Source organism: Gymnogyps californianus, chromosome 15 (genome assembly GCF_018139145.2).
Source record: "Gymnogyps californianus isolate 813 chromosome 15, ASM1813914v2, whole genome shotgun sequence".
NCBI lineage: Eukaryota > Metazoa > Chordata > Aves > Accipitriformes > Cathartidae > Gymnogyps > Gymnogyps californianus.
Window position 1 is genome coordinate 13905071 of NC_059485.1, and position 21064 is coordinate 13926134.

General features: G+C 36.5%; 1 protein-coding gene across 1 annotated transcript in view; it reads left to right on the forward strand.

The window, feature by feature from the left end:
- USP7 (ubiquitin specific peptidase 7) overlaps window positions 1-21064 on the forward strand; it is a 77775-nt gene that overhangs the window by 46023 nt on the left and 10688 nt on the right. The window contains exons 7-25 of the mRNA XM_050905662.1: window positions 2608-2738; window positions 5608-5662; window positions 6200-6280; window positions 6373-6463; window positions 7262-7344; window positions 8326-8435; window positions 9287-9443; window positions 10552-10696; window positions 11264-11394; window positions 12485-12619; window positions 12817-12918; window positions 13608-13713; window positions 14123-14215; window positions 15113-15180; window positions 16402-16502; window positions 17898-18051; window positions 19378-19445; window positions 20584-20692; window positions 20784-20861. Coding sequence (XP_050761619.1) covers window positions 2608-2738; window positions 5608-5662; window positions 6200-6280; window positions 6373-6463; window positions 7262-7344; window positions 8326-8435; window positions 9287-9443; window positions 10552-10696; window positions 11264-11394; window positions 12485-12619; window positions 12817-12918; window positions 13608-13713; window positions 14123-14215; window positions 15113-15180; window positions 16402-16502; window positions 17898-18051; window positions 19378-19445; window positions 20584-20692; window positions 20784-20861 — 1998 coding nt within the window. The remainder of the gene's footprint in view (window positions 1-2607; window positions 2739-5607; window positions 5663-6199; window positions 6281-6372; window positions 6464-7261; window positions 7345-8325; window positions 8436-9286; window positions 9444-10551; window positions 10697-11263; window positions 11395-12484; window positions 12620-12816; window positions 12919-13607; window positions 13714-14122; window positions 14216-15112; window positions 15181-16401; window positions 16503-17897; window positions 18052-19377; window positions 19446-20583; window positions 20693-20783; window positions 20862-21064) is intronic.

The window sequence follows — 21064 nt, forward strand, 5'->3', positions numbered from 1 at the left end:
AGTTGCTGATGCAACTACATGAGAAAATACTATTTTTTGTTCTCTTAATTTTTCCAGGCTAGCCAGGTAGTTAGCCTCATGGATTGGCAAAAATAATGGCATGAAGGATTATTGAGTTTCAACAGTTAAAACTTGTTGCTGATGATAAAATTGAAGATGCTATTTTCTTCAATTTATGAAATTTTAAAAAGCAGTTTAAGCAAATTTTGAAATTAAAGCAGAGCAAAGGAAGACTTTTTTGCTGCTATTAGGGTGGGGCTGGGCTATTTTTCTTAACTCTTACATCTTTAGGGTAATTTTCTGTTGGCTGTCCTTCAACAAAAAGTTGATGATAAATTTCAGCTCATTTCTATTAATGTTTTCCCTTTTATATGCGTAAGTACTACTATTGACGATGTAGCTCGCAACTAAGTAGAGACATGAAATTTGGAGGTTACTAATGTTCAGCTTTAGATAATCTCTGTTTACTGTTAAATTTTGGAAATTAAATTTAAAATTTAAAAGATAAAGGCATGTGAACTAACATTGTTTTACAGTTGCATAATTAACCAGTGTTTTTCTGTCTGAATATAAGGGATTTGCTTTCTTTATGAAACCGATATTTCAGTAAAATAGTTTCTTTTATTTCATCTTATTACTGTAGCTCTTCTGCTGATAGTTTCTTATTATATTATTCTTCTAAGTATTTATGTTGCTGTACTTTTGAAAAATTTTGTGGATATTCAGAATTGTAATAGGAAACTGGCCTGCTGACTTCTTAACAACTTTTTTTGCCTTTTTTCTTTCTTCCTTTCTTTTTTGGCATTCCCTTGTGTTCTTTTTGTATCAGCTTTGTCTTTGTCTAACGTCTGTCTCATCTGGTTCCCATCACCTCTGTACTGAGCTTTCATATAACAATGAATGTGTTTCCCCAACAATTCAGCTACATACTGGAAGTACTAACCTTGCTCTGTATATAGGGAACTGAAGTACAGGGTAAGGTAGAGGTGCTGGACACCTCTGAAATCTAGGCTGATGCAGAAACCGAGTGAGAACTACTCAGATCCAGTTCAGCGCTTCACTCGCAGAAATGTGTCGTTCCCTGTTGTTTCACAGGCAAAAATTCAGGTGGCAATTTTTCTGTTTCTTAACAGGTTATTTTCTCATATGCTACTTAATATTGGAGTCTTTATTTTTTCATGTGTTGTTACCTATCCTTCCAGAGTTGTCTGTGTTTTCTTTTTACGTTCATGCTTTCTAAATGCGCATCTCCCTGTGTCGTGGTTTAACCCCAGCCAGCAACTAAGCACCACGCAGCAGCTCGCCTCTCTCCCCTCCCAGCAGGGGAGAAAAAAAGAAGTAAAACTCGTGGGTTGAGATAAGAGCAGTTTAATAACTAAAGTAAAATAAAATATAATACTACTAATAAAAATATAATAATAATAGTAATGAAAAGGAATATAACAAAAAAAAAAAAGAGAGAAACAAAACCCAAGAAAAGACAAGTGATGCACAATGCAGTTGCTCACCACCCACTGACCGATGCCCCAGCAGCGATCCTCCCTCCTGGCCAACTCCTCCCAGTTTATACACTGGGCATGACGTTCTATGGTATGGAATACTCCTTTGGCTAGTTCGGGTCAGCTGCCCCGGCTGTGCTCCCTCCCAGCTCCTTGCACACCTGCTTGCTGGCAGAGCACGGGAAACAGAAAAGTCCTTGGCTTAAGATAAGCGCTACTTAGCAACAACTAAGACATCAGCGTGTTATCAACATTATTCTCACACTAAATCCAAAACGCAGCACTGTACCAGCTACTAAGAAGAAAATTAACCCTAGCCCAGCTGAAACCAGGACACCCTGTAAATACCTTTTCTTTGCTGTTGCTTTTCCCTATATATATTGGTATACACTTTTAAAAAAGTAAATCTCATTTCAGTGCCTGTTGAACTCTCCTAATCCCTGTTTGGTCCATTTGTGTAATTTCTTTGTTCTCAGTCCTTCACACATCAGTATAATCAGTGAATTGAATTGTTAAGCTGTTTATTTGCTGGACAGCAATGACGTTAAGTAGGAATGAATGTATCAGGGAATCTCAAAGCTTCCTCTGACATCCTTCTCCATGTGGACCATTTCTGTTTTCGTTCATTTGTTGCCTTTTATGGTTTCATGTGGTTGGGGTTTTTTTTGTTTTCCCCCCCCCCACTATGGGTGACAATATTCACAGATAGGCAAGCTACAGCACAAAACTGAAGTTATTTTCAAAAGCCTATAGTATTGATCAGTATATCTGGTGATGATTGCATAGACATACCAGGCGTGATAAGTTGTTTGAAGGTGTTGAATGCTTTAGTGCATTTACTTTTCTAGGCTGGAATAAGGGAACTATTTAGATAAAATAACCATGAATGGGATCTGTTGTTTACATCTTTCTAACCACTGTGCTCTAAGAAAAGTCATTCTAGACAATTAATGTTTTTACACTACAGTATGAGATTTTTTTCAGACTGTTTTGGAGTGATGATTAAATGGAGTTATATGAAGGAAGTCACTGAAGAGGAAAGAATGCATTAAACAATACGAGCAATAAACTTTTCCTTAGATACTAATTGAACTAAATGCTTTTTCAGGCTGTGTACATGATGCCCACAGAAGGAGATGATTCATCCAAAAGTGTTCCTTTAGCATTGCAAAGAGTGTTTTATGAGCTGCAACATAGTGACAAACCAGTTGGAACTAAAAAGTTAACAAAATCTTTTGGGTAAGTTTCAGAGATTTGGACTATTTACTGGGCTATTACAGACTTCATAAAGCTTTTCTTTAAAAAAGGTTTTATTTAAATCAGGCTATTTTTAGAGAGGTGCAGAGAAGTGTTAATATAGCATTATGTTAATTGCTAACTTTTCTTAGTTTACTTGGATAGGTTTTTATTTATAGTCAGTACTAAAGACAGCTGATGCAAAAGTCAGATTTTTTGGGGGAGGGGAGTGGTACACAATCAAACACAGCTGTTAGTAGCAGGGTTATAATTCACCTGTTACCTGAAAATTGTGTGATGCATTTGACTTAAGTAAAATTCAGGACAAAATATGTTGTTGAAACATTGCAGTTCATGTATTGTTAATGTCTTTTTAAAAATTTAAATCTGTTAAATTTAAAGAAATAGCTGTAATTTGCATTTCCATATTGTTAGCTCTGCATTGATGACTTGTAACATTTTCTTATGACATATCAAAGATGCACGTATTTTTGCCTGTGCACAATTTAGAAGCATTTAATACTGTATTCTGTTTCGTGATTTAAAGCTTAAGAGGAGTATCTGTTGCATGAAGTAAAGGTGTCGGAGCACACACATGAAGTAATTCTTTGCATTTTCCTCATTCTAGCACCCTCTCTTCCTCCATAAAACATCTGCAAAAAGGCTTGCTTTTTATTTTCATTTTTGCCCAGTATCCAGTTCACTGCCTGGTATTTTTTCCAGTCTGGTGGTACTTCTTGTGAGATGGTGTTACAGGGTGTAATTTTAAATCTGGAGTATCTAGACATAGAATTATACAATATAGCTGCATTGAGGATGTTGATTTTTTTTTTTTTTTTTTTTTTTTTTTACTAGCTTGATGTTTCAGTTGAGCACAAGTTAGGACAGAAGATTAAGATTAGCATAACCTCTGCAAGCCTCCTCTTTGCATGTCGTGTAAGCATGGAGTAGGATTTTGTCAAAAACTGTCCTCAAAGATTGTATTTTGCATTATTTTGTCACACTGTATTTGTAGACTAGTCTTTTGTAGTAATATTGACAAGCATTTTTTTATTTAAAAACAGGTTAGGAAGTTTGTATCATCTTTTTCACGTAGCTGTCCTGGTGTCTATCCCGCATCTTCTGCTAAAGCTTGTAGTAGTGCTCTGTCCTGATAAGACTCTTTGTAATCTTGCGTCTTTGTAACCTTACCTTTTCACCTTTTGGGGGAATTTTTAAAATGAAATCGGTAACCTCAGTGTTGTACGTTTATCTGGTCATACCCTCTTCCTACTAGCACACTGTATATTTAGTTTATCAGCGCTCCTGCTGTCCTATTACACTGGAAAGACTTGCTGATATCGTAAATATTTCATCTTGAGTGAAGATCCCAACTGTGTCATCTTTAGCAGCATGAAGAGACATTTCCCAAGGGTGTTGCAGATGCTTAATTTTGTATCCGAGAACAAGGTTTTAAAACTCTGTTCGTGCCTGCCTTCATTCTTTGGAAGGAATTTTTGAATATGTTTGAAGATTTGATCTTTTCCCCCCGATTAAGTCAGAGAGGGGTTTCTGACCTTGTGAGACCTACCTATATGCTGTGTAGAGTGTAACTTATTACTGGGTATTGTGAGTTTCTAAGTAAGTTTGGCTTCTTTCAGTAGAAAGTGATGCTATTGTCTGAAGGAGCCCTTTTTTGTCCTAATATTAGTATGTAACCTTTTTCTTTGATTTTTGTCCTTTAAGCTGACTAGTGTTTAAAGCCTAGGGAGTCAGGAGGTTATTTTGCATTCTTAATTATCCAGCAGGTCACTTCATTCAGCTTGTTTAAGTGTGGACCCCCACACAGTTGTTTTGGCACGCTTTTGGGAGTAGTATGGTGCCGTGTGACAGTGGTGGTGAGTCACTGAGAAGAGAGTGGTAGGGGAAGATAAAGTTAGTATTGCTCCTGATCACCCCTGTGCTTGTGGCTTCAAGGGCCAGGGTTGAACCTCATGCTGAAGCTAGAGGCTCCAGTAAACATAGCTTATTTCATATGGTTAGGAGTGATGACTGTTGCAAAAAGAGTTGTCAGAGGCTTAAAACTTAAAAAGCAATCTTGAGTTTAAGTTAAAGAGTTCATAGGAGAAAATATTTCATGCTGAAACTAAAAACACTTTATGCTTCTTCTTTATTTAAGGCAGTAGTGCTGAATACCCTTGTTGCAGTGTGCCGTGTTGGCTACGAGGCATTTAGAGGCTGTTGCTGTCACGCCTCCTTTCACATGAGTGTGTTTGCACATGGACAGTTCAGGAAGCTGGATGCCTTCTTGCACCCTTGGAGTTAATGTGCATCCAGGATTAACTGTTTAGATGAGCACAAAGGAGCCAGTATTTCCTATAAATCCATTTACTTCCTTTCATGGGCTGAAATAATCCGTGAATGCTACTTGACTGCACCTGAAGGGCCCTCAGAAGAGAGGCAGCTAGAAGCATGCTGCGGAAACTGTTCTGACAGCATTGAATTGCTCCCAGGCCTTTTCTTAAGAGTTTTTTTGATGTGAACTGATACTAGGTTGTAACTGGAAGAATTCTTCTGCTAGCAATAGCCTGGCCCTGACCTCTTTGGCTGGCTCCGGCTGCCTTCCTGGTCCCCATCCCCAGATCCACAGAGAGAGAAGGCACGTGGGCACAGAACGGCTGCCAAAATGTCCCACGAGTTCACTGCCCCTTCTTCCTGCCAAGTAAATGCTATAGAACTAAAAAAACCTGTGCATCAACCAGTACTAAATCTCAGAGTCTTTACGTCTTGCTATGTATTAAATTCTTGATCTGCAAAGAAATCACAAAAATGTCTTTTGAGCTGTAAGTTTTCTTCATAATATAGTAATTTTGTATTAATTTGCCTTACAAAGGTGGGAAACTTTAGACAGCTTCATGCAACATGACGTCCAGGAATTATGTCGAGTGGTACGTTTTTACTATTTCTTACTGATCTGTGATGCATAGTGTTGTCTTTTGATATTGTGTATACATAATACAGTTTAGTAACAATCCTAGTAATACTGGCACTGATTAATTTAAAGTAGGTCTCTCTGACATAGAGTTTTTGCCTTGGTTTATTCCTCTCTTTTAAGAACGGGATTGATTGTGGCCTTTTGTGGGTGAGGAATTTGTAAAGGATAGGGAAGGTTGAAAATAAGTGGAACGTATGCTAGTGGTCCTTATATAGCCATGGAGAGAAATGCAGTTTTGAAGATGCAAATGCATCGTTATATTTGTGTTGTTTCCAGACTCAAAGGAATGTAGCTAGAGTAGTCCTCAGTGCAGTTTTTAGGGGGAAGAGGAGGATTTAAAGCACTAGAAAGGAGATGCCAGTACGAATAGACTAACATTTCATTTTTATGCAGTGACTTAGAGTTTAATCAGTGAAGTTGTCATCTGTGTATGATGAATAAATTAAAAAACTTCAAGTTTATCCTATGTAAAAACTGATTTTTCTTTCAGTTGCTTGATAACGTGGAAAATAAAATGAAAGGCACATGTGTAGAAGGCACTATTCCCAAATTGTTCAGAGGGAAGATGGTGGTATGTATTTAATCTTTTTTTTTTTAATAATTTAAATTAACTCTGTTACTTGTATACATTGAAATTCTGTGTTTTTTGGTTTTTGTTTACAGTCTTATATCCAATGCAAACATGTAGACTATCGATCTGAACGAATAGAAGATTATTATGACATCCAGCTAAGTATAAAGGGAAAGAAAAATAGTAAGTGATACATTGTGATATGCACCAATCAAATACTTCAACATGTTGGACTTCTTTAGTGCCTGTTGATTTCAAATGGGTTTGTTGGTGCTCAGCACTTTGAAATATCCTTGCTTTAAGACCCCTCATTGAAAACATTTTCTGCAGAAAATGTTTTTGCTTACATTACCTTTTTTCTGTTCTCCCATTTCCCTTCCCTGCTCCTTCCCCCCTGATTCTCTCACTGATATCTTTTCATAAAACTCTGTGAATTTTAGGACTTCTCCTGGTGTCATAAAAGTGCATACTGTGCCATGGTGATAACAGTAGTGTTGTCACAGTAGATTATAATTTATATAGGAAGATGAACTTGGAGGAAATAGATTCTTATTTAGACCTGACCATAGTAATAAGCAAATAAAAAGAATGAACTAAGTGGAGCAGCATAACAGTGGTCCCTTACCATCACTTTACCAAGTACTTGGCATACAAGACATGAAAAAGGACACGTAAGAGTCCAGCAAACAGAATCATCTAGCTTGATACTTAACAGTTGCAGTGTGAGAATAGGAGATTTGGCAGACAGTTGTAACTGTGATTTTAAAATCTGTTGATATTCTTATGTGTGCCCCTACAATTTGGTGCATTTCTTGACATTCTTGAGCAACATAAAACTTTTTTTTAAGACAGAAACATTCAAACACAAACTCTCCTGTCTTAATATGTTGTTTGATTAATACATTGTTAAGCCCCCAGGCTAGAGTAAACTTACGTTTTTCTTCCTCTTTCTGTACAATTCCCCAATCTTTTTTCATTTAGTTTTTGAGTCCTTCATTGACTACGTTGCAGTGGAACAGTTGGATGGTGATAACAAGTATGATGCAGGAGAACATGGCTTGCAGGTATTTTTCTTCTTTTTAATTTGGTTTTAAATTTTATTTCTCTGTCCTTGATAAAATAACAAAGCTATGGTAGCCAAAAAATGTTGCAAAACCCATTCAAGGTTGTATCAACTGATGTTGGTGATTTTTCTCCTTAGACAAGCTTTCACGTAGCTCTTCTTAATTACTGTTAAGTTTCTTGAAATGGAGCTTGGATTTTAAAACAATCTAATTAGCAGTGAGTTTTATACCTATAAGTGTTTTAGTGACTAGCATGGTTAACTTCTCTACTGATCTCAAGACTGAGTTGTTCTTCCTCTAAGAGTAGTCTGTTCTTCTATGTGTCTAGTAAAAAAGCAGCATAGCTCTAAAAGTAACTTGAGGTCATTTTTGTATCAGCAAGAATGCCAAATGAACCTGTGGAATTTTAAACATGTATATGTGTGCACCTGTTTCTGAGCTTTTCAGCTGCAATTTGCTGCATCCACTGTAGGAAGCTGAAGTCCTTTATAAAAAAATGTTGTTTTATTAAAGCTTACTTTTGCAGCTTCCATATACCAGGCTTTGTCAGTAATGTTCTATATGTTCTTTAGCTGTTCTTAGGAAGGTACAGCATGGTAGCCAAATATTTGTTGGCAGGATACAATGAACATGAAATTCTTAATTGATCAAAAATGAGTTTTCGCCTCTGTATTCTCTTTTAATTTTATTTATATAGGTAACTTGCTCTTAATGCAGTGAGGTGTTCACATGTGCTTGTATGAGTGGCCTAAATGTAAATGAACTGAGTTCTTGTAAGTGTTATTGGAGTAGCTCATGGGAAGGTTGGTGCAGCATTAAGATAGTTAACTTCCACTCAAGTTTTGAACCATTCTTTGGTGCACATTGTGTTGTCAAGCCTATAAAATAAAAGTCCATAGGAAGAGTGTCTGCAGCAAACAAGTATTTTGAGTTGCTAAAAATCTTGCAATTTCAACCCTCTATTTCCTTCAAAATGTCTAGGAGGCAGAGAAAGGTGTGAAGTTCCTAACATTGCCACCAGTATTACACCTACAGCTCATGAGATTTATGTATGATCCTCAGACTGACCAAAACATCAAGATAAATGATAGGTAAGTTTCTTGGGGTTTTTTTCATTGTAGAATTTGGACCTGTGAATGTATTTTACCAAAAATAATTTGCCAAAATCCTATTTTTGATTCAACTCCAAGAGGAAGGTGTGTGCAGTCACACATGGTGGAGGTCCCCAAAATGTGCGCTGATTGAATGTTAAGGTTCTGAATGACAAATTGAATACTTAAATAGTCATTTGTAGCTGTTGTTTTAAATATGAAACAAGTGAATGCATCTTTTACTGCTTTGTGGAACGTTCTTTGTGCCGTGTGTGGAAAGTTGGTACATTCCCATAGGCTGCCACGAGAGTAAGCAGGATGAATAAGTAGTCTTCTGCTTTCCCTCCGTCTATTTCTATCCCCACTTGCTGTAGATAGAGGCTGATAATTTCTCAAGGAGATACGTTGTTGGCTGTAAACTACATCTGTATTGCAAGGATTTCAGTCTCACCAAGGTGAGACTGCAGCAGCTGAAAGACATTTCAAAATAATGTTCCAGTCCAGTGGTACCTGTGCTAGAGAAGCTGTACTTGTGTACTAGAAAATAACAGGTTTTGAGCTTTTCCCTTGACACTGTGAATCCAAAACAGCACTATTACAGTTGAAGTTCTCTTACCCTTGTTACTGAGGGCATACTTTTTCAGAGGTGCTTATGAAGATTATTTTTATTCCATATTAAAAGAGTATAAAACCTGCCACTGTATGCAATATATCCTGAATAGAAATGGCATTGTGACAGTAACTTGTTCAATTTTTGTAACTTGCTTTAGGAGTAAGTACTGATGTCCTGCATAATAGCATGTGTCTGTCTTAACTGCAAATAAAACTGTGTTAATTCTTTTCAAAACTAGGTTTGAGTTTCCTGAACAGTTGCCACTAGATGAATTTTTGCAAAAAACAGATCCTAAAGATCCTGCGAATTACATTCTTCATGCAGTTCTAGTACACAGTGGAGATAATCATGGCGGACATTATGTTGTTTACTTAAATCCAAAGGGGGATGGCAAAGTGAGTATTGAAAAGCACCTAAACATGTTTGCGTTTTGCAGATATATACTTGGAGTTCTCATAATGGGCAAATCTTTGGAATTTTTGTTCCCTAACAGAAGAGTGTGCTGGCACACTCACTCAATCACACAGGGATTTGACTTCTCCATGTAGTTCTTCGCTTGATACTCTCTCTTTGGTGCCTATTCTAACGTATTTGGGAAACTTCCTTTGTATTTACAAAAAGAAAAACCAGCAGTCCTCGTGTCTAGTTTTTAGTCTTTAGGGAGGAGCCTGCATTTGGAGGCATTAAAGAATCACTTGCCTTCTTAAGAGGAGCAGCTTCATCTTTGCTATTGGCTTTTGGCAAAAGACTTTTAACTAAGGGAATCCCTTCAGTTGTGTGTGTATGTGTGTTGCAGTTCTACTGCAATCAAATTTTATCCAGCATTTTTTTTAGGCTGACTTTATGCTGAAGCAAATATGAACGTTTCAGATGTTTCCATGACTCAGAAGTTCAATATCTTTGCATGTCCCACTGTTATAGGTTTAGGTGACTTGATTGGATTGGACATTGATAGGTCAGGTGCCTCTTCCCTTGAGTTGACTGATTTTGTGTGTACATAACTGTTCACAGTGAAAGTACAAGTCAGATTTTGCTGTGAATTTGTTGCTATCTGTCTTTCATTCTTAATTGGCTTTATTGCTTTAATTTAAAATTTGCTGTGTATTACTTTAAATGTACAAATAATTACTAGATATCTTCTGCATCACTGCTTTTTATTTTATTTTACAACAAATAAGGTCAATTTTCTGATTCATATAGAAATGTTAGATATTTGAATAACAGTCTTAAGAAGAAGTTCTTTGACTGGTTATTGGGCTTTTGATATTCAGTATAAATGTTCAAATATTTCAGTAAAGGTTTGGTATTTATGGCCTTATGCTGAGCGCAAGTAGCAGGTAGCACAAATTATACTGAACTAGATTTTTTAAAAACTCATGCTGCTTGAAGAGCAATTTTAGTTACTTCAAAGAGCTGAAAGACGTGCCAGAAATAGGATTAATTTATCATTCAAGAACATGTTTTTGTGTGTAAAATTATGTTTATATAAAATTTTCTCTCTAGTGGTGTAAATTTGATGACGATGTTGTATCAAGATGTACAAAGGAAGAAGCGATTGAACACAACTATGGAGGTCATGACGATGACTTATCTGTACGGCACTGTACGAATGCATACATGTTGGTTTACATCAGGGAATCAAAATTAAGTATGTATACTCTGCGTGTGTTCCAAGTTAGATTTACATACAGGGATTTAGGGCTATATTTTACTTCTGAATTGTTGATAGTCTTCCTATGCAAAGGGGCTTCGTTAGTTATAGTTGGAATTTATAGATTCCGTGGGATCAACCAGCCTTTCTCTCACTTTTGGAAAGGATGTGCTAATCTAGTGTCATCTTATCTTAGCACAGTAAGGCAAGACTGTGTATCTGCAAAGTGCTTCAGCCTTGATTGTTTTACAGGAAGGAAAAATTAGTGAACTAACTTCAGTGATGGAAACTAAATCCAATTGATTATAAATATGTAGATATATGTATACAAAAAAAATTGGTGGTAAATCAGAAGTCTATGATACATATTTCATGGAAGTAGTACATTTAGGCTTGGGATAGAAAATGCTTCTTTTGCCAAAACATGATGATATCAAACCTTGTTTTTAATTAGAAGATGGAGAAAGCTGGTTTTGACTTCAAACCAGAGGAAAATCAAGTCTATATGAAGAAAAACCTGTTTGATGTAAATCTTGAAATGACATCACAAAATCTGCTTTGTAGGTGAAGTTTTGCAGCCTGTCACGGACCATGATATTCCTCAACAACTTGTAGAAAGGCTACAAGAAGAGAAAAGGATAGAAGCTCAGAAGAGGAAGGAGAGGCAGGAAGCTCACCTCTATATGCAAGTGCAGGTCAGCTTTTGAAACAGATCAAGTTGCAACTACCATTAAAATTCAGAATGTTGAGCCACCCAAGACAAACCTTGATTTTAGGGTTTTTTTTTTAATTTGTGTTTGGAAGAAGTGATTTGAAGTGAAATTATGATTTTAGTGCTTGTAAGTATATTTACATATGCAACAAATCCTAGTGAAACACACAGTACTGTATGTTATAGGCATTTATGTTTTCTCTAGAAGTTATGTACTTGCAAGTAAAAATAGTGAGTTCAGGTGAAAGGAAAAGGACCAGGTTATTTTAAATGGCTGCCCTGCCACCACACTTTTATCTCCTTCAGGAATTATTTTCTAAAATTAGAATGTATCTAGCCATAGGCTGCAAGGCTGGACTACTGCCAAACTGAGCTCATCAAGTAGAAGCAGAAGGAGAGAGTGCTTATATTTGCAATTATCTTTTTGGAAAAGCCAGATGGACTAGATTGTTATGAATTGCCTTAAGGAACCCTGTTTATGGCACTTTCCAGAGCCCATCTGGCACAAGAAAATAGAACCCGTTTTCCATTTACCTCCATGTTTCCTTGCATCTTCTTTCTGATGTTCATAAGTAGAGATATTGGTGAAGTTTAGCTTGTTCTACGCTGCATTTACACTAGAGCCGTTTTCAGTGGAGAGACTTGCAGAGTTGCACCGTTTGTCTTTCTGTTAATAAAGAATGCACGGGAGCTGTTGGAGATACAGGAAACATTTTAGGCCAGCCTCCTTGCATTACACCAGTAAAATAATTATGTAGCCTTTTTTTAAGTGCCAAGATTGTTAGAGCACATGTTTCCAAGATTGGGATCTAAGTGCAACTGGTTTTTAATTGTTCGGGATTTGTAAGAATTAGTGTATTTTAATTACTTACACTGATTTGACTATCAATCACAATTTTTTAATTTCATTATAATCTGTATACTTGCAAATTTTCTTCATGTGAAGACGAATAGTGTTAGCAGTGTGCCACTATCCAGAGAGCCAGTGACATTGCATAGTAAAGCATCACGAGAAGGTATTACATTGTGCACCTTAGTTAATATGAAAGTAACCTTTAAATGTAATTTTTCAGATAGTGGCAGAGGATCAGTTCTGTGGTCACCAAGGCAATGATATGTATGATGAAGAAAAAGTGAAATACACTGTTTTCAAAGTATTAAAAAACTCCACGCTTACAGAATTTGTTCAAAATCTCTCTCAAACGATGGTAAGTTTTCTGTAGCTGAATATCTGTATGTATTTATTTTATTACATTATGGTTGCTTCATAGTCTTTTTCTTCGCCAGGTATTGGTGGCAGTCATAATTTAGACCTTTTAGAATAGAAGATCTGTTTGGGGTTTAATAAAAGTATCTTAGCCTTTTTTTTTTCTCTCTTTCCTGTCACAATTTTTATTTATTTTAGGGATTTCCGCAGGATCAAATCAGATTATGGCCAATGCAAGCTAGAAGTAATGGAACAAAAAGACCTGCAATGTTAGATAATGAAGCAGATGGCAATAAAACGGTAAATATTCATTGACAGAGGACATTATTTCTGTACATCACCCATGATTTTTAGTTCTCTTTAAGAATCTGTAAGTTTGGGCCATCAGATTTTTCAGGGTTTTAATTTAACCTGTATCTGGTAAAGTTTGATACCTAAGAAGACTTGAGATTTAGTGGATTGATTTGGATAGGAGGGAGGAGTGCCGTGCGTGATTTTTCTTCCACGAAGAAAAGCATGATCATGATTTTTATGTTAGATTTCGAACAGAAATGTCTTTTTGAGTCCTACACTATTTGGGCAAAAGCTTTGGATTTAATGAAATGTGTTGCTTAAAATGTAAAACATTGTGTGTAAATATCACAAAAACCAGTGATTGGTTTCACTGTCCTGTTACTTCTAAGGTGAAGTAATTTTCTTGCCATAATAATGATAGCTGTAGGTATATTTTTTTAAATGAAAAAGAAATAGATCCATTTTAAATAAAACCTATTATTTGTGCTTCATTGAAACTTTTTTGGTGGTTTTATATCTGTCATTGTTTCTCTTAATAAACTTCATAAACTTCCTGTCATTAACACAACTAGGAAAAAAAAATTCTCCCATTCATAGAATGTCATAAAGTTCTTGTATGTGATGAAAATGCAGATATCAGGTTATATTATATTCTCTAGAGACTTTTTTTTCTTCTTCCACATCTTTCTACATAGATGATTGAGCTCAGTGACAATGAAAATCCGTGGACAATATTTTTGGAAACAGTAGATCCAGAGATGGCTGCTACTGGAGCAACATTACCCAAGTTTGATAAAGATCGTAAGCATATATGCTAAAACTTGAGTAAATACAAAATACTTTTAAGTATATCTCAGAAAACATTGTGCGCTCCTTTTTTCAATGATGACGTTGATGTACCCATCAAACTACAGTGCTGAAATTCGTTTTTCTCACACAGTTTTTCCCTCATTTCTCTTCAAGTGTAAGACGTTTCACATGTTTTTAGAATCACTGAATAAATTTTTATATGTATATATAAAGTTGATTTATAAAAATTCCACATTTAAGAATATTTTAAGGGCATTAATCAAATTAGTAAATCAAAGACACATCTTTGTTACAGTTTAAAGAAAAATATCTAGGTGATTTCCCCTTCTCGTCTTCTCTTCTCCCCCCCCCCCCCCCCCCAAGCCTTACTTAAAATTAAAGCTTGTTTCTCAATTTGTAGATGATGTAATGTTGTTTCTGAAGATGTATGATCCGAAGACTCGGAGTTTGAATTATTGTGGACATATCTACACACCTATATCCTGTAAAATACGTGAGTTCTAAAATTCAATTTCATTGTTCTAATTGAAATTTTTTGAAGACAATAGATTGTGTATCTTTTTTCTTTTCTTTTAATATTAGTTTTATCACTGAAATGAAAGGTAGGCCACAGAAAGAAATTCTGATTTCTCCCAACGCCTGATAGTTTTCTTCCTCATGTTCTGTCAGTGAAACTTTCTGCAAGGATGAGAGCATTGCCTTAATACACCGTTGGCTGTCAGTTAATTTTTTGTTACATGTGATGTATTCACCAGGTGTTGCTGAACATAAACAGCTATTTCAGACTTGCTGTAAAGCTTTGTGATTTGATACTGCTCTCCAGTTTGTTTTTTTCCCTCTATTTCAAGTTGTTTTTTGTGGAATGTAATTCTGCAATAGCTTTTAAAATAACTCTTCTACAACTTTTCACTATGGTAGCCTGAGAGCAGCTGCTCAGACTGAATTGGGCATGAGCCTTGGTTTTCATATGGGTCCATTTAAAGAATTCAGCAAATGTCCACTGAGTAAAAATACTTCAATTTGTCATTTTGAATGCCTCATTTTGACTTGTACATGCTTTCTAATTTTGTATTTTAGCTGTCTTAATTCTTTTTCTTTTAAAGAGATTAAAATTTTTCTCTAGGGAAGGAACAGTGTTATTTCCTCTCTTTGATCTTGGATGGCCTTGCACATATTTTTGTTGTTGTTGTTCAGATGAAGTGGAAAGAAACCTTAAAGTCTATCGCTGGGTTGAATGTCAATAAGGGAAGCTTTAGCCTGGAAGGCTCTATTTCTTAGACATTTTAAAACTATTTATCCAGGGTAGAAAAACAGGCTCTCTCCTTTTTGCAGGAGGTCTCACTAGCAGTTAAAGTGCAACGCATTTCACATGCCTTTTCTTTTTCAATAGGTGACTTGCTTCCAGTTATGTGTGAAAGAGCAGGATTTCCACAAGAAACTAACCTTATCCTCTATGAGGTTTGGATTGATAGACTTTTTGTAACATTTTTGTCTTTCACATGCTATAACTAGAGAAAAAGAAGCTTTATTGGTTAAAAAAAGGTTGCTTATAACTGGTAATTTATAAATCATAAGCACTCTGTAGCCTGTAGTCTAAGTAACCTAAGTCTACAGTGCTGCAAGAGAGTAGCAGCAGATAGTTAACTTCAAAACAGATTTGAAATTAAACAACTAGAAGTGTGAGGCTTTAAAACCAAAAAATCTCTACATGAAGTCCTACATGAACAATTTTGCTGTGCTGAATCTGTGCATATCCTTTGAGTCGCAGTGTTAGAGGAGCTAATGCTGCTAACATTATTGGCCGTTGTATTTTCAGTGCCCCCTGAGACAACGGAGTTGAGAAAATGTTGCATCTTCTTCCTTCCCTAAGTTATAAGTCAGCAAACAAAATACTTAGTCTGCTAACATGTTTCTGCCCAAATACAGAAATAGTAAATCTTTATAACTGCTGTATTTATTGAGTGCTGAAGATGCAGATCTTGCCAAGGCAAAGTTCTTGCTCTAGTAAGAACAAGGAGTTGGGTTTTTTATTGCAATTTTTGTTAGCAGTCATGCTGCACTCTCTGGTGGTTCCAGGGGAGCATGCACACTTCCATCCTAAAAAGCAGAACTGTCAGGTACTCCTACTCTGTGCAGGTCAGGGTTGCAGTTTGATTCCAGTTGGTTTAGACAGGTGCTTTTATCCCAAGAGGTCAACTTACAAGTATAAATATGTAATATACATATAGATATCTTATAATATATGCATTTTTAATATGGCTTTGTTATTTTTTTTTTTTAAAAGACAAGCAAATTGCTGTACAAAAGTTCTGCACTATTAAAATAAGTGAGCGTAGTCCATGTTCTCTAAGCTTCCTGGAAGCTGCATCAGTAGAAAATTAATCTCTGAATTTTGGAAAATTTTCAGTGCTAACAAGATAATGCTGAATGACAAAATACTTTTGAAAATTAAGATAACTTGAGTGAGACTCCAAAGGTAAAAATGAGCAGCCAGCTTTATCAATAGCAATTAGAGGTATCTGGACCCTCGCTAAGATTACATTTCATTTGCACATCTATCCATTTGTTTCAGTTGAAAGAAGATGCAAGTTACCTTATCTGATGATTTCTTCACTATTGTGACCTTTATTTTTGTCTTTTGTTTATTCTGTGATCAATAATTTTTGTTCTTTATTGCAGGAAGTTAAACCCAATTTAACAGAAAGGATTCAAGACTATGATGTATCTCTTGATAAAGCTCTTGATGAACTCATGGATGGCGACATCATAGTGTTTCAGAAGTATGTATTTTAAGGGGCCAGCTTATCATTGCAATTAAGTCACCTGGTTCACTTTGAAAGCAGGACTTCCTTTAACTTAGCGTTTTTAACAAGAGCAAACTATAATTTTCCAACAGTAGACATGTTCTCAGCAGTTCTCACTTGTTTATTCAAAGGGGAAATGAAAAAATATTGGTAGTATTATAATTATCACATGCCACATTATTTAAGGAAAAGAAGGTTTCTTCCTAGTTTAGAAAACTAATAACCTAAAATAGGTCTTAATATTACCAAAGAGTGTGGTTCAGCAATGCATCTGAGTTTTGCAGCTTTTTACTTGGAGCCACTGTAACTTAGACACTGAAGAGCCTACCAGCATTTCGGATCTCGGGCTCAGTACCATTACCACTGTACAAGGCTCTTGGCTTGGAGCTCCTTTCAGCCTAGAACTAAACTAAACTGCTTTCCCTTTTTTCCTTTCTGCTCATGCTCACAGTAAGTTCCTTATTGGTCTACAGTGGTGAGATGCTCCCAGTTTGCCTGAGCATATGCGACTCATAGGTGTACTGGTGCTTCAACTGGAGTTTTCTCCAAGGCAAAAGGAGAACTCCTGCATCTTGTATCCGTTAAAGGGATCTTTCATAAGCTTGTCAGGGCTATAAATCGGCATTTCTATGCTCTCACTCCTGATGGTCACACCCAACTGTGTTGCTCTGTTTCTCTCCATGGGCTGACAGTGGGTGGAAGCCAGCTAGTCTATCTTCAGCACTCTTACCCCAGATTATGTGAGATGAATGTATTTCTCATGTCATGCCTTGGAACTCGCATTCCCTGTTGACCCAGTTGGTGTTATGCACCTTTGGCTGGCTGCTGACTCCTGGGTAAGTGCACGGCTTGTACCCTGGTGCTATTTCTCCGCTGAGAAGATAGGGGTACCAGTCAGTAGTGACCCAAACCCGCGTCTGTGCCGACTGTTTTGCTTCTGTGGTTCAAGGGGTGCTATTGTACATCTGGCCTCTGTGCAAAGCAATTAGTACAGGAGTATATGGAAAGCTGTGGCAGCGTTAATACAGACACGCAGTACTACACCAGGGTGGGAGGGAGGGACAACTACTGCTGGAATACCACTGTGAAACGACTGGATTCAGAGCATTGCCAGATTGCCAAGTGAACGAGTACAACATGCGGGTGCATTTAGCCTTGCACCGCACAGAAATACTCAGGGGTGTGGGTCACTACTGACTGTATTAGTTCTACTGTGTAGGAGTGGTGGCTCTTTAAAAAGGTTTCTAAACTTTATTTCTGTATCTCTCAACTGTTGCTGACTTACTGTAGAACATGTTTTTAAAAGCCCTAACTGCTTGTATGTGTAACAATGTGATACGTAATGGTATTATCATTTGTTTGCTCTTGTAGGGATGACCCAGAAAATGATAACAGTGAGCTACCAACAGCTAAAGAATACTTCCGAGACCTCTATCATCGTGTGGATGTCATTTTCTGTGATAAAACCATCCCCAATGACCCAGGCTTTGTTGTTACTTTATCCAATAGGATGAATTACTTTCAGGCATGTGTCCTATTTGTTTCTCTGCTTTTGTTTCCCTGTTCTGAAAGTAACTTTCGCACTAGTTCACAAGTGCATTATACATACTTTTAGAAAAGAGTAGATCTGTTCTTGTACGCTTTTTGCGTTGTGGTAATGAAAAATTTAAGGAAGCTGCTAATGCTTGTGAGAAGAAAATACCCTAAAAAACCCCAGTTTTAGTAATAATGAGTTTTTTGACAACAGGATTCTTTCTTGATATGCCATTCTGCTCTGTCAGGGAAATGATATTCTAATGAAATTATGCATTTGCTTTTAAGTGACGTGTAAAACTTGCTCAACTTATTTAGCTGTTAAAAGGAAAATACCTTGGGAATCTAGTGATACCTATTTTCTGCTTGTAATATCACCAACAATATTCATTTTGTAGACCAAACTGTATTGCTTTCTTTACACAACGCTGTTTAATGCTCAGTAGTACTAACAGATCAAACCTGTTGTGTTCATAAAGGGTGACCAGGGGTGTTCAGAAGAGGAAAACTGGACAATGAAACTTTAAAAAAAAAAATAAAAAAAAAAGTTGGTCTGATCTGTTAAGAGCCTGAGTAGATTTGGCTCTCCACAGTTCTCCTGCAGTTGCTTTTGTCAGCGTCAAAAAGATCACTTAAAACCAGACAGTTTATTTTCTGTCACCAAAGGCAGAAACTTTGAGCACCTGCATAGACAGGGGAAGTCAGGGATGACTTTTGCTGTCCTGTTCTCACTGTTTGCTTTTCGGCAACTCGCTTTCTCTTATTTCATTTTTACTTGAAGTGTAAGTTCTTTATAGTTTTTTTTGGTAAGGGAAAAATAGACAGAGAATCCCCATGCTTTTTGTGAGGCAGTGACATGAAATACACTGATGGGAATAATGTCGTGATATTACCTGGCAAGCTAACTTCCTTGGAGTGAATTAAAGAACAGTGGGAATTTTCAAAGAGCAAGTCTTACTTGTTTCCCCAATAATGCTATAATTTAAAACAAACAAACAAAAACCAACCAAACAAAAAACCAACAAAAGAGGAGTAGAGCTATTCTGTTGTTGTGGATTTTGTGGTCTTTTGGTGACAGTGATTTATTGTAATAAAACAGACCATCTCCTAATTTTTTTTTTTCTAGTATATCTTATTCTTTGTCAACTGTTCAGAAGCTAAAGATAATAGTTTATTTTGCCTTGGGGAAGTAGACATAGTGCGTCTCTCAATTTCAGTACCATAATGTTCTTGACGTGTAATGAATGACTGTATGATTGGAGAGCAATGTCATAACTGCCTGAAATAATTCAGAACTTACAAAAAAATTTATTTGCAGGTTGCAAAGACAGTTGCGCAAAGACTTAATACGGATCCAATGCTATTACAGTTTTTCAAGTCCCAAGGGTAAGATGAATTTCCTTAGTGTTCTGTGTCTAAACTATTCTTTAAAATACTTAGCCTAAATATAGATAGGTAGCAGTTACTTTGTAGCTTTTTCCAGGTTGTTAACTAATTCTTTGCCAGTAAGATGTTAGCATTCTGACATGCACAGCAAGTTGCATAGACAGTTTTAAGGATTGCAGTGGCTGGCTCTAGAGCCTCAAAGAATTGCACATTTTAGAAGAGTTCTAGTAAGCGTCATTGAAAAAAGATGCATTTTAAAGGATCATTGTTTACATTTCTAAAATCGTTAATTATTTCAAAGCCTTACTGTATGAGACAAATTAGTAAGCTAATGCAAGTGCTGTTTCAGTGGATGCAGATTTCTGGAATGGAGCAGAGCAGAAACAGGTGCACATAAAAGCAGGATTTTTGCTGATTTTACAGGTTTAAATGCAGGAGTTACTTCACTGATTTTCCCCCTCCTCCCCCAAAGTCTGCAAATGAGGTTTTATGAAGATGACGATGATCTAACAAGTTCACAGCTGGTAGAAGGGACATTTCTGGTTAAAGTGGTGTTCTCAGGCACAGTTGTGTAAAACTGGATTTGAATCTGTATAAAACTATAGCAGGAAACAGCATATTAGTAGTTGTACGTATATGCTGCAGGAATAATGCACGCACAAAAATTACATCATCTTTTTGTATTCATGTAAATGTAGATTGCTCTTTATTAACCTGTAGGTATCTCCCCTCATCATCAATGAGACTGTCGTAATTTGAGTAGCTCTTTATAGTTTACAGTCCTGTGGTCACTCTGGAATTTGCTGTGTCATATGGCTCCACAAATTAACCTTTCACAATCTAAAGCATGTGCTGCTCTACTAGTAGTTTCAGAGGAATGTAGGTCTGCCACCCTGCAGCATTAAAGGTGAGCTTGTAAACATCCAAGAGAGTTACCACGCACAGTGAATGGTATTTCTCTTCCCATACACTCACCTGTTTTTACAAATCACTAAAGCACTGAATATAATGATGCTTAGGCTGTGCTAGCAATTACGTGAAACTGGAAGCCAGGAATAAAAATGTACTCGGTACTTCAATTTACTGAGCAGTGATGGATTGTAAAGAGATATTTGTGTTTTTCTTTTTCCTTCTGTAGTTATAGGGATGGTCCTGGTAATCCTCTTAGACATAATTATGAAGGTACTTTAAGAGATCTTCTGCAGTTCTTCAAGCCTAGGCAACCTAAAAAACTTTACTATCAACAGGTAAGTCTTTTGTTTTTATTGGTGTGAATTAAAAAAAATAATTCTGCCCTATACAAAGTATGCCTAAAGTGTTTTTCTTTTCTTCCTTAAGCTCAAAATGAAAATAACTGATTTTGAAAACAGAAGAAGTTTTAAATGCATATGGCTAAATAGCCAGTTTAGGGAAGAGGTGAGTGAGGCTGGCTGTTACACACTTGCTGTCGTTTCTGTGTCAAAGCTGGTATGGCTGTGATTATGGCTCACACACTCTGTTGTCCCTGAATAATGCAAAATTAGAACAAAGTTGTACCTTATGGAAAAAAACCCCAAACAAACAACAACAAACGCCCCCAAACCACCAAAAAAACCATGAAAAATAAATGTCAAAAAAAT